General features: G+C 43.2%; 1 protein-coding gene across 1 annotated transcript; it reads left to right on the top strand.

The window, feature by feature from the left end:
- Positions 1–5,305: 5,305 nt before the first annotated feature.
- Positions 5,306–5,776, top strand: GTSF1L (gametocyte specific factor 1 like). The gene is made up of 2 exons (XM_061125902.1): positions 5,306–5,590; positions 5,666–5,776. Exons 1-2 carry the CDS (start codon positions 5,306–5,308, stop codon positions 5,774–5,776), a joined length of 396 nt encoding a protein of 131 aa, XP_060981885.1.
- Positions 5,777–13,402: the final 7,626 nt, after the last annotated feature.

Raw genomic sequence — 13,402 nt, 5'->3', positions numbered from 1 at the left:
TTTCTTAATTTCCTCCCTCCCTCTCCCTGTTCTTTCTTTCTTTCCTTTTCTTTCTCTTTTCATGTCCTCTCTCTCACCTGCTTCCTACCCCCTCCCTTTAGGGAATTCTTATAAGTCTAGATGTCTTATAGCAGTTTGCAAGTAGCTGAGTCTTAGGTTTACCAGTTTTACCAATTTTATGTTTCCTGTCTCATTAATTTTTACCCTAACTTTTAATTCTCTCCCTAGGTTTATCTTGTGGCATATTTTCTAGCTTCTTGAGTTGGACGCTTCATTAACTTTCAGTCTTCCCCATTTAATCACACAAACATTTGAGCCATGGGAGTCTTTTGTTACATTCTATGAGTTTTGCTATGTGGCGTTCCAATTGTTGTGTTCTGAATGGCCTATAATTGCAGTTTTGTTCTGTTCTTTATTCAGGAATCAATTTCCAAGCGGTTTAATTTTTTTCTGTTTATCCCTTCGTCTTTAACTTCTGTTTTGTGGTCAGATAATGCGGCCGGAAAAGGGCAGCTTGTCAGCACCTCAGAGGTTGTCTCTGTGGCCTCGAATGGCATCTTTCTTTCAGTTCCTCACAGATGCTTGAATGAAATGTCTTTTCCGTTCGTATTCATTTATGACACAGAGCTTGTTTCTTCCAAGCTGACTTTCCTTGAAGCACGGATCCTATGAGTAGCTTTGGGATTCCGGTGCCCCCAGTGCAGACCCAGGAAGCCCTCAGTCAGAGTCACTGAGGACCTTGGCTCCGCTCACTGTCTCCTGAGCGCAGCCATTGCTCCCAACTCCTCACACTGCCTCGAGCAGCTAGTTTTCCATGGAACATATTTCAGGAAATTCCATGTTAATGTTTTCTCTTATTTCTTGAGGGTCAACTATGTATGAAGCGTCCTGGTACAGGCATACTTCATTGTTATGGCACTTTGCTTTATTGTGTTGTTTTGTTTGGTTTTTGGCTGCGATGGGTCCCCCGGGTGTGTCAGGGCTTTCTCTAGTTACAGCGTGCGGACTTCTCATTGTGGTGGCTTCTCTGTTGCAGGCTCAGAAGTCGTGGCACACGGCCTTAGTTGCCCCAAGGCATGTGGGATCTTCCTAGACAGGATCAAACTCGTGTGCCCTAGGTTGGCAGGCTTAACCACGGGGATTCCTAACCACTGGACCACCAGGGAAGCCCTTATTGTGTTTTTCATCAACTGAAACCTTGTGGCAATCCTGCATCAAGCAAGTCTATTGGAGTCATTCTTCCAACAGCATTTGCTCACTTCATGTCCCTACGTCTCACATTTTGGCAATTCTTGCAGTATTTTGAATTTTTAAGACATTATTAAATGTCCTTTGGTGATCTGTGTAATCAGTGATCTTTGATGTTACTGTTGTAAAGAGATTATAGTTTGCTGAAGGCTGAGATAATGGTTAGAAATGTTTTAGCCATAAAGTAATTTTAAAGTGTGTAGACTGTTGCTTTAGACATAATTGTGTGACTATTGCACATTTAGTACACTACTGTCTGTATGTGTACTCAGTCGTGTCCAACTCTTTGCAACCCCATGGACTGTATGAAGCCCACCAGGCTCCTCTTCTGTCCTTGGAATTCTCCAGGCAAGAATACTGGAGCGGAATGCCATTTCCTTCTCCAGGGGATCTTCCCGACCCAGGGATCAAACCCATGTCTCCTTGTCTCCTGCATTGCCACTGAATTCCTAAGAATGGACAGAGAGGGAAAAGAGTAATTAAAAAAAAGAGAGAGAGAGAATGGACAGAGGAGCCTGGTGGGCTACAGTGCATAGGGTTGCAAAGAGTCAGACACGACTGAGTGAGTGAGCAGGATAAGGCTAACTAGGGAATGTTTGGGCGGGGCAGCTCACAGGGAGCTCCCTGCCACTACGTGATCATCCTTCAGGGATGCCTGGGAGGGGATGTTGGCCCTGAGAGAGAAGCTGACCTGAAGTCTCTCCGAGGCTGAAGGATTTGGATTTATGGTGACTCTGATCCTCCATCCCACCTCATGATGATGATTGCTGACTTGGCTGCCCAGGACACATAGTTTTTCTTTTTCAGGAAACAGTTTCTGCACATTCTGTGACCCCTTCTCCACGCCTGCATCTCCAGCTGTCGGCAGCATCTCTCAAGATGATCAGAGTGGGGAGGGAGCGAGCAGAAGGCAGATCTGACCTTGCTTTCATTATTGGTCTCTGACATGTACAGGCCTGAGAAGTGTAGCCCAGACAGGTGTATCTGCATCCTTCTCTCCCATCTGGTTGCTATGGTGAGTGACCTGTCGGATCCCGGAGATGAAGTAGATGCTGGGAGAAGGCTGAAAGCTGGAGGACCATTCAAGAGGTCCATTAGAAGCATTAATGAGCTTAGTCTTCCCTCTCTCCATAATGGACTAAACATTAGCCCGCCCCACTAATGCGTTCTTGGCCACAAAGAAACCTACAACAGCTAATGCCCTGTTCCCTATTATGTGAATTTCAGTGACAGGAGAAATGCTTTCATTTTCAATTTCATTCACAGACTTATAGATGCTTAAATCACTCAAGTCTCCGCTACCTCTGGATTGGGCATGAAAGAGGCTATGGGAATGGGAACAACAACAAAAAACAAACATTGTCAGCATCATCAGTACACACCCTGCTGGGCTCTGGGGACACATCAGAGCATGTGTTGAACCATCTGTTAACTCCCCGCGGGCCCTTCAACACTGGGTTTCAGGCTTAGAGAAAACGGACTCTATGTTGCATATGGTATGGAAGTTACAGTTTTCCAAGGACCCTTTCTCAGCAAAATATACCAGGAGCTGTCCTTGTGTAGAGGATGTTCCAGTGGGTGGCGGGGGTACAGTGAGCATAACTCTGCAAGCCTCTCATTCCTCATAGGGGATAGCTTAGCTGGAGGTGCTAGAATTCCCACCCATGCAGAGTAAGGTCCTGCCTGGAACCTGGGAAGGTCCCAGTGGGCACTGACTGAGCATCTTCTCCCAGTCTGGGGGGTTTTCTTCCTTGGGGAGGAGGCAGCATACTCTGCATGTGTAGAGAAAAGGGGGAAAAATTACTGGTGACGAAAAAGACAGAATGGGGACATTGTCAGGACTCTTGTCAAAGTTTCTATTCTCCCCCTTCTACGCATGTGACAAGCCTGGACTTCCTTGATCCCTGTAGTTAGGTATGAACATGAAACTCACGTTAGACATGAAATGTCAGTAGAATGAAAACATTGTCATTTCAGTGGGAGTAAAAGCATAAAGTAGAAGAGATATTTGAAGAGACAATGACTGAGCATTTTCCAAACTGAATGAAAGACACTAACCCAGAAGTGCAGCCAATAAACATAAGGAGAGACTAAGTATAACGAAATCCACAGGTCGACAACCTAGTGAAATTGTAGGAAAATCAAAGATAAAAGTTCTTTGAAACAGACCTATGAAAAGACACAGATGGGCTTCAAAACAAGTGAGGTAACTGAGATTCTGAATTCTCAAACACGGAAGTTAGAAGAAATTGGGCTCTGATTCAATACGAAGAAAGAAAATAGCACGACTACTGTCAACAAAAACACCTTCCAAGGATGAGGGTGAGAGCTTCCATGATAGCTCAGTGGTCAAGAATCTGCCTGCCGATGCAGGAGACACAGGCTCAATCCCTGGTCCGGGAAGATCCCACTTGCTGGGGAGCAACTAAGCCCATGCACCACAACTACTGGGCCTGTGCTCCAGAGCCCGGGAACTGCAACTGCTGAAGCCTGAGCACCCTAGAGCCTGTGCACCCCAACAAGAGAAGCCACCGCAGAGAGATGCCCACGTGCTGCAACTAGAGAGCAGTCCCGGCTCTCGGCAGCTAGAGAAAAGCCCGTGCAGCAATGAAGACCCAGTGGAGTCAAAATAAATAAATAAAAGTTAAAAATAAATAAACAAAAAAGAATGGGGGTGAAATAAAGATGGTTTCAGACAAATGAAATCAGAAGTATGTGTCAAGAGGAAATTCTAAAAATTGAAAACTTTCAGCAGAAACAAAGTGATCCCACATAGTGAGTTGAAGTGCAAAAGGAGAGAGAAATAAATGTGAACATAAGTGTAATTGAACTTTGATAATAGCAATGCTGTCTTGCAAAGCTTTTTTTAAAATTAGGCTTAAAATACAAGGAACAGGGACTTCTCTGGTGGTTCAGAGGTTAAAGACTCTGTGCTTCCACTGCAGGGGGCACAGGTTTGGTCCCTGGTCAGGGAAGGAAGATCCCACATGCCATGTGGTATGGCTAAAAAAAAAAAAAAAAAATACAGGGAATAATAACATAATAAGTCATGAGGAAAGTAAATGAAGAAAAAGCTCTGTATTATCCAGAAAGAAGCTAATACTTATTAACTTTAAGCCTTGATAAATTATCTTTGTTTTCACTTGTAGAGTAACCACGAAATGATTAGTTCTACAGTGTATAACTTACAAACTAGTGAAAGAAATGGAGCTTTTAAAAGTCTATTTAAAGGAAGATAGAAGAAGAGGAACCAAGCACAAAAGAAGATCGTAGATTTAAACCCAAATGTATCACAAATGATATTAAACATGTAGGTTTAAAGACAGGTAAATGATCAATTAGGAGTTTGGGATTAGCAGATACAAACTATTATATGTAAAATAGATAAACAACAAGGTTCTGCTTTACAGCACGGGAAACTATATTCATCACCTTGTAATAAACCATAATGGAAAAGAATTTGAAAAAGAATATATGTGTGTATATAGCTGAATCACTTGGCTGTGTGCCAGAAACTAACATAGACTTCAACTGGAACAAAAAAACAAAATAGACAGCTAGATGATGACATGTCACCAATAGTAGTAAATGGCAGCTTTCCCCAAGCCCACCTCACGCCTTGAAAGTAAAGGACAACAAGAATTCGGCTGGTGACTCACAATGCCCATTGTGACTGTCCATGTCTGCCCGGCAGCAGCACGTAAGTGAGAGTTAAAGGCAAAGGCCGGCTGGCACGTTCGTTCTTCAGCTCCCTGAGCAGCCACTGCGGTTTGGGCTCTGGCATCTGCTTTGAGTGGTCCTTCCGTCTCACATGCCACTTGATGACCGCCTGTTGTCTGTGCAGTGGCTCCTCTCAGCCCCTTGTCCCTCTTCCGACCCACCGCTCGTGGTCCCGAGAATAGGCAGCCCGAGTTGTTCAGACCTGCGGCTCCAGAGTTCCAAGGGGCAGTGCTGGCACGGAGGACCGCTCCATCCTTCTTACCAAAGGGCTTTTCCATGAAGGGCATTTCATTGTGACTCCAGGCAGTGGGTGACCCTACTTCAAGAACTAGTTCCCATGGAGCCAGAAGCCTTAGAAATTTGCCCCTACAACCCTCACCACCGAATCCCACTCAGCAGATTTCAGTACCACCTGGCATCATGCCGGAGAAAGAACCCCAAGAAAGCCAAAAAGATGGCTAGCTGCAAATACAACGCCTGCCACGTGGTCCCCATCAAGAAGCTGGAGGAGCACGAGGCTGCCTGTGTCAACAGAAGCACAGTGGAGGAAGAGGACAGCCTGAGTCCCCTGAAGGTCAACCTTCCAAATGCAGGGCAGAAGGGCAACGGAAACGCCTCTCCGGTGTCCCCCCGTCTCCCCAGCCCCGACGTCTGGAATGTTGATAGCACAAATTGCCACCCCATGTTTGTCCTTAAGTCTTTCATTCCCCAGAAGCTTGTTTGTGAAAGCGACACCAGACAGTCAGAGACAGACGACTATACCCCATTCCTGACCGCCCCCCAGAAGATCATTAGACCGGGAGAGTGAACCGCCAGCAGCAGAAAGAAGATACAAGCCTCTTAAATGCATGATGGGAGGTGCAATTCACCAGAATAAAAGGCATACAAAGCAAACTACACTGGGGTGCCTTTTTTTTTTAACCTACCTAACATTCATTTTATTTATTTTTGGCTGCGCGGGTTTTCCTTGTTGCACACGGGCTTTTTCCAGTTGCGGCGAGCTGGGGCTGCTTTTCATTGCTGTGCTCAGCCTTCTCATTGCAGTGGCTTTTCTTTGTTGTGGAGCATAGGCTCTAGGCACAGGGGCTTCAGTGGTTGTGGTGCACAGGCTTATTTGCTCTGCGGCATGTGGGATCTTCTGGGACCAGGGATCAAAGCTGCATCGCCTGCACTGGCAGGCGGATTCTTAACCACTGGACCACCAGGGATGTACAAGACTTTATATGTGCATAGAAACTATGCAATATTAAAATGGCTTTAAAATATACTATTTAATGGTATCCCCACAAGAATTCAATGAGGTAGATTAAGTATCCACACTTTGTAAATTAGGAGATTGGGGTTTAAACAAAAGAAATGGCATGGCCAGGGGAATATAACCTAAAGCAAAGGACAGAGATGAGTCAGTCCCCAGGCCACGTGTCCTAACCTTTGGTGCTAAATTGTTTTTGTTTTTTTTTAAGTACTTGTAACTTTGTCACCCCTAGCCTCTTCAACTGTTTCTACAAAGTGGTATGCAAAGACTTCTTGGGGAAAAAAAAGAGAAGTTCCCAGTGTTGGCCCTAGAAACTCTATGGTTAATAAAATACTTGGACTAGAGAAGTAGGTAGGAAGTAGGAAGTAGGTAAAATAAGAAAGTGGTATGTAAGGTATATATATCTATGAAATTCAGGTCAACAAGACAAGGAAAAAAAATGGTTTGGAGTATGAAACAAATTGGTCATGAGTTAGTTATTCTTGAAGCTGAGTAAAGAATAAATTTTAATACTACTTTTATTTAAATGTTTATTTTACTATTTTATTATTCTCTGCTGCTGCTGCTAAGTCACATCAGTCGTGTCCGACTCTGCGCGACCCCATAGACAGCAGCCCACCAGGCTCCCCCGTCCCTGGGATTCTCCAGGCAAGAACACTGGAGTGGGTTGCCATTTCCTTCTCCAATGTGTGAAAGTGAAAAGTGAAAGTGACGTCACTCAGTTGACTCTTTGCAACCCCATGAACTGTAGCCCATCAGGCTCCTCTGTCCATGGGACTCTCCAGGCAAGAGTAGTGGAGTGGGGTGCCATTGCCTTCTCTACTTTTGTATAAATTTGAAATCTTACATAATAAAAATAGTTTAAATGTATTTTAATATATTTATAATATATTTTAATATAAATACATTATACAATCTTATATATTTTATATATATTAGGTGTTATATGTTTTAATAAAAAGTTTTAAAAATATGTATTATATATAAACTTGAAGTCTTCCATAATAAAAATAGCTTTAAATATATTTTATGATATACTTAATATATTATAAATATATATATATATTAATGGGTGAAGTGAAGGTCGCTCAGTCATGTCTGACTCTTTGCGACCCCATGAACTATACAGTCCATGGAATTCTCCAGGCCAGAATACTGGACTGGGTAGCCTTTCCCTTCTCCAGGGGAATCTTTCCAACTCAGGGATTGAACCCAGGTCTCCTGCATTGCAGGCAGATTCTTTACCAGCTGAGCCACAAAGGAAGCCCAAAGGCAACTGCCCCCTCTGAGGTAGCAGGGATAGAAACTTGGAATTAGCAGATACAAACCACTATATATAAAATAGATAAACAACAAGGTCCTACTGAATAGCGCATATCTTGTAATAATATATATATAAATATATTAGCGATATTCAATATCTTGTAATAATGTATATAATATATACAATAATATAAATATATAATAATGTAAGTAATATAACTATATATTATATATATATAAAACAATTTGCTGTTACAACAGAAACTAATACAATATTGTAAGTTAACTATACTTCAATTTTTTAACTTAAAAACCATATATTATATATGACATATAAATGTGTATTATATATTACATTTTTAATTAAAAAGTTTAAATATATAAATATATTTATATGCACTATTTTAAGTATTATATTATGAATATTTCAAGTTTGTATAAAAATAGTAAGATAAAGAGATGTATATACACACACATTAAATGCAATATAGTATTTTGGGTTGGCTTCTGGAACAGAAAAAGATATTAGTGGAAACGTGGTAAAATACAATTAAAGTCTGTAGTTTAGTTAACAGCATTCTGCTGGTGTGAATTTTCATTTTATTGGGTGCACCATGGTCTTTCAAGATGTTAACATTAGGGAAAGCTGGTTGGAGGGTTTAGGGGAACTCTTTGTACCACCCATGCAAATTTTCTGTAAATCTAAAATGGTTTTAAAATAATAAAATTTAAACACAGAGCAAAGAGCAACACAGTGAGCACAGTTCTGGACTCTCCGCAACCCCGTTGACCTTGGGCAGCTGCCTCATGGTTCGTCGCTCAGTCATGTCCAACTGTTGCCTACCTCTGCGATTGTTTGCTCATCCGCAGAGCAGAGATGATACGCTCACAGGATGTTGTGGAGGACTATCGGACTTAACACATGCAGGATTACTAGGACAGTGTCTACCACAAAGGAAGCCCTGGATTAATGTTAACTGCTAGTGCTGGTAATGGTGGAGGTATTCAGCAAAAAGAAAATGCCATATGGTAAGGGAAAAAATGATGAGCAAGTCAATTTATAAAATATATAAACAAATTTAATCAACTCAGAAAAACCATCAATGTTGCATTTAACATGATAAAAATAAGCTAGGAAGGGGCATTGTTCAGAGGGAAAGAAACACTGAATAGCAAATGTGTATATTAAAAATGTTTATGTAGCCCCCAAAATAATTTTTTCTATGTTGCAAGCCAGCCAAGAGGAGAAAAGAGACCAGGATATTACAGAAACTTCACAAATCCAATGAAGAAAAGGAAAAAAGGCATAGATAGTAAAGAGAAAACAAAAATTTGAGTGGTAGAAACCAACCCAAATATATCAATATTCATATAGATGTAAAAGGATTTAGCTTACCAATTTAAAAATCCTATTTATAGTTCTAAATCAAATATATGTCCATTTTTTATCAATACTAACTAACAGAGATTTTAAGAAATACATGCTGCCACCAGCTCCCATCCCCTGGAGAAGGAAATGGCAACCCACTCCAGTATTCTTGCCAGAAGCCACGGACAGAGGAGCCTGGCGGGCTACAGTCCACGGGCTCGCAAAGAGTCGGACACGCCTTAGTGACTCAGCCACCACCACCTCCACCACGACCTCGCAGACACCTAACAGACATAACCAATCGATCGTGGCATTCTTTCCTGAGCCTGGACAATACCTTCGGAATCCTTCTCAACACAAGGCTCCAGGCTGCTATTACACAGACGTCAGCTCTGTCTTGACAGCATCCACCCCTAGGCAGGTTCCCTACTTGATGCTCTCTGATGTTCCAACTCGTGTTCCAGAAAGAATAAAGAAATTCAGGGGCCTAAGAAAACATCCTACCTGGAAATCTAGAGGAAAGACCAGGCAAGAGAGGAATGTCTGTTCTAAACTCCCGAGTTACATCTCAGCCAGCTCTTCAGTCTCCTCATCCCTTACCTCTGCTGGGCCTATCTCCAGGGGAGACATCCAGGCAAGCCAGCCTCTAGCAGGGACCATCATTAAAACACATGTTAGCAGTGACAGTGACCGCAGCAAGCCAGTGCTGGGCTGGGTGCCAGCAACTGGATCACAGAGGAGAATGGGCTGGGTGTAAAGGCAGCCCCAGGAGCCCTGGGCAGCAGGTGAACTTTCGAAGTTCCGGGTGAGGATCCTGGCAAAGGCAGAGCCTAGCATGAAAAGCCATGTGCTCAGGCAGAGGGGGCTCTGGCACAGCAGAGGAAGGAAAAAAGAAAGGGGGGCTAGAGATTTCCCTGGTGGTCCAGTGGTTAAGAATCCACCTTGCACTGTAGGGAATGTGGGTTTGATCCCTGGTCAGGGAACTAAGATCTCACATGCAGTGAGGCAGCCAAGTTCACACACCACAGTTAGAGGAGCCTCTGTGAGGCAACAAGGACCCAGCAGGGTTGGGGGAAAAAAGTTGGGGGGAGCTACCCTGGCGCCAGTTGCCTTGCCGATATTAAGCCCCAGCCACAATCCTGAGGGGAAAGTATTTTTGTTTCCAATATACAGATATGAAAAGTGAGTCTAAGAGAAGCTAAATAATTTGCCTTGGTTCATAAAGTTAGTAAGTGATGAGTAGCCTAATGAACCCATCCCCAGCAATTCCACTCCTAAATTTGTAGAAACCAGAAATGTGTACATGAGTTTGCCAAAAGATGAGGACAGCTATTCTCAACAGCACTATTTGTAATGTTGTTTAGTCACTAAGTTGTGTCTGACTCTTTGTGATCCCATGGTCTACAGCACGCCAGGCTTCCCTGTCCTTCACTGTCTCCCGGAGTTTGCTCAAGTTCATGTCCATTGAGTTGGTGACGCTATCCAACCATCTCATCCTCTGCTTCCCCCTTCTGCTTTTGCCTTCAATCTTTCCCAGCGTCAGGATCTTTTCAAATGAGTCAGCTCTTCTCATCAGGTGGCCAAAGTATTGGAGCTTCAGCTTCAGCATCAGTCCTGCCAATGAATATCCAATGAATGTTACTATTGATAAACTTTATTAATTACTATTAATATTCAGTGAATATTACTATTTGTAATGCCAGTCTCCAAATACTCCACCTGTCCTTCAGGAGAAATGGGTATAGTATAGAAAAGATCCATGACGGACCATGCTACGGTCCTGAGAATGAACTGACTGTAACTACCTGGTCAACAAGGGTAAATCCTACGTAAAGTGAAATTCAGTTTACATAAACTTTTTTTAAAAAGCAAGATAAATTGATGGTGTGTGAATTCAGGATGGTAGTTACCTTTGGTGAGGTGGAGGAGGAGTTTCCGGGGTGCTGGTCATGGTCTATTTCTTAACTTGGGTTACCCTAGTGTGTCCGATTTGTGAAAATTCATCCAGCTATTCACTTGGGATCTGTGTATTGTCCTGTAGTTTGAACTTCCATGAAAAGTCCTGAAAAACTGAACTTATACCTAAAGCAGATACTTTCTCTACTGTTTCTCTCTGATTCCCTGGCTACAAAACGGATGGGTTATATGGAGCAGGGCACTGAAGTGCTGGCCTTGACTGGGCTCAAGTCCTGACTTGACCACTTTCTAGTAACTTCCACTCAGAACAGTCAACTGAAACTTGGACATGAACTTCTCCTTTGTAGGGTTCTTGTGCACAAGAAAGAAATGAACAAGCATGTTGTAATAACATCACAAGAGCCTCTGTCTTCTGAGCCCCCAAGGGTGTGCCAGTGTTCTATTCAACTTCTTCAACAACTCTGGAAGGTTAAGGCTTCTCCCATTTTATAGCCAAGGACTTCAAGGCTCAGAGACAAGCTGAGATTCACATCTGGGTCTGTCTGATGCAAAGTCAGAGCTTTATCCATGGCTGCCAGGAGAGCCCTGGAAGGTTTTCCAGATGTCCTGGGTGACAGTCAAGACTCAAGCAGCCTCCCGGTAGCTCTGGATTCCAGAATCCTGCCTCCCACTCATTTCCACAAAGTTCCGAGTCTTCTAAGTTCCTCTTCCACCTTGTTGAGCCCACCATGACATTTTTCATTTTCCTCGAGGTTCTTCAGCAGACCTTCCTATGAGCTAGTTATTGCCGCATTAATGCTGTTTAACAAAACATCATTCTTTTTCTAAAAAAGAATTGTTTATTTATTTGGCTGCAGTGGGTTTTGGTTGCGGTACTTGGAATTTTTAGTTGTGGCATTCAGGCTCTTATTTGCACATGTGGGATCCAGTTCCCTGACCAGGGATTGAACCTGGGCCCCCTGTATTCGGAGCATGGAGTCTTAGCCACTGGACCACCAGGCAAGTCCCAACAACATTCTTACCATGTGTCATTCAGGGGTTGGTTAATCTAGCCCACAAAAAAAAGAGCAGACAAAAACAAAACAAAACAAAAGGAACACTGCTGCCCATGCTAGCAGACCTCACATTTTTTTCCCAAAGCATAAGAAATACTGACAGAATCCATCCTATGCTTGACCAAAAAAGTAAATATCAACAAACTTCAAAGATTTAAAGTCACACGGACCATGCTCCCTGACAACAGGAGGATTAAGCTAAGAATTCACACTAAAAATGGTGAAGCCTTCCCTACCCTTCTAGTTCTAGCTGCCCTAGGCTTCTCTCTCTGCCACGTCACATCATGGCAGGATGAGATATTAGTTAGCAACTACTGGGTACCAAGCCTGCTACTCTCAGAAGGACATCCCCCAACCATGCCTTTCTGCAGGGCATTTGAGACTCAGGGTCTGCACCTGTCCTTGTCAGACTGTCCCGTTCATCATGGACTATAACCTAAATACGTATAGGCCAGCCCTAGTTAATAAACACGTAAAACACCCTCATCCTGCGCAGCTGAGACCATGGTCTGTATCAGTGAAAAGTTCGATTTTCAGCTCATATCTAAATTCAACTTAATTGCTTTCGAGCATATCCAGCCAAGAGTGGAAACATAAAATCCATCTTACAGGGAGTTAAATCACTGCCATCACCGTTCATCAGAGCTTTGGTGATCTCTGGAAATAGATGGAATATAGAAATGATTCACACTGGGGCCTGCTGAGAAAGTGGCTCATTTAGACAATCTCAGTCCCAAGCTAATATGGCCTATCAATTACCTGTTCCGAGAGCCTGATTTCCCCACCAATCACTTTTCTTTCTTTAAAAAAAAAAAAAAAATTATTTGGCTGCATGTGGGATATTTAGTTATGGCATGCAAGCTCTTAGTTGTGGCCTCTTCGATTGTTCTTGACCAAGGATGGAGCCCTGGGCCCCCTGTATTGGGAGCATGGAGTCTTAGCCACTGGACCACCAGGGAAGTTCCCCAATCAGCTTTCCTATTGCTTTGGTATTACAAGGGAGAAATTTTTTTCTCTGGGTAAAGAATCATTTTCTTCACAACTGCTGTCCACCATGGAACTGGCTGTTGAGTAATAGAGTCACCTCTCCTCATCAGTGGAAGTGTTCAAGCAAAGGCCAGACAACTGCTTGATGCAGATATTCAAGAAGGGGTCTGAAAAATCAGAAAAACGCTTCAAGGATTTACCTAGAAACTCCTATGGGCGCATTTTGCCTGCTGCCGCAAACACATCAATGGCCACCAGGGGGCGATAGAGTTGCATCATCGTTGCAAAAGTGCTACTAATCCAGAAGTTTTTTTCAAGGTACCAGAAACCTAATTGGAGCAAAACATAATTCAACATAGGAAAAAATAGGAATACCATTCTTCCATTATTCCTGCTTCTGGGTATATAGATTAGCAGCTCGGCCTCTGCGGGCTTGTTCCTTCCTGGCTTGTTACTCTGGCCTGGAAAACACCAGGCTCTGGAGCAGCCGGAATAGTCAAGATCCCCAAAGCCGCAGGCCCCCCTGGAGCTCTGCGGCCCAAATCTCATGGTCAAACTTCAAGCAGGGCCCTCAGCCTCCTTTCAGTG

Source organism: Dama dama, chromosome 23, assembly GCF_033118175.1.
Source record: "Dama dama isolate Ldn47 chromosome 23, ASM3311817v1, whole genome shotgun sequence".
Taxonomy (NCBI): domain Eukaryota; kingdom Metazoa; phylum Chordata; class Mammalia; order Artiodactyla; family Cervidae; genus Dama; species Dama dama.
The sequence above is the reverse complement of the archived record's forward strand: the minus strand, read 5'-3'. Positions and strand labels throughout refer to the sequence as shown.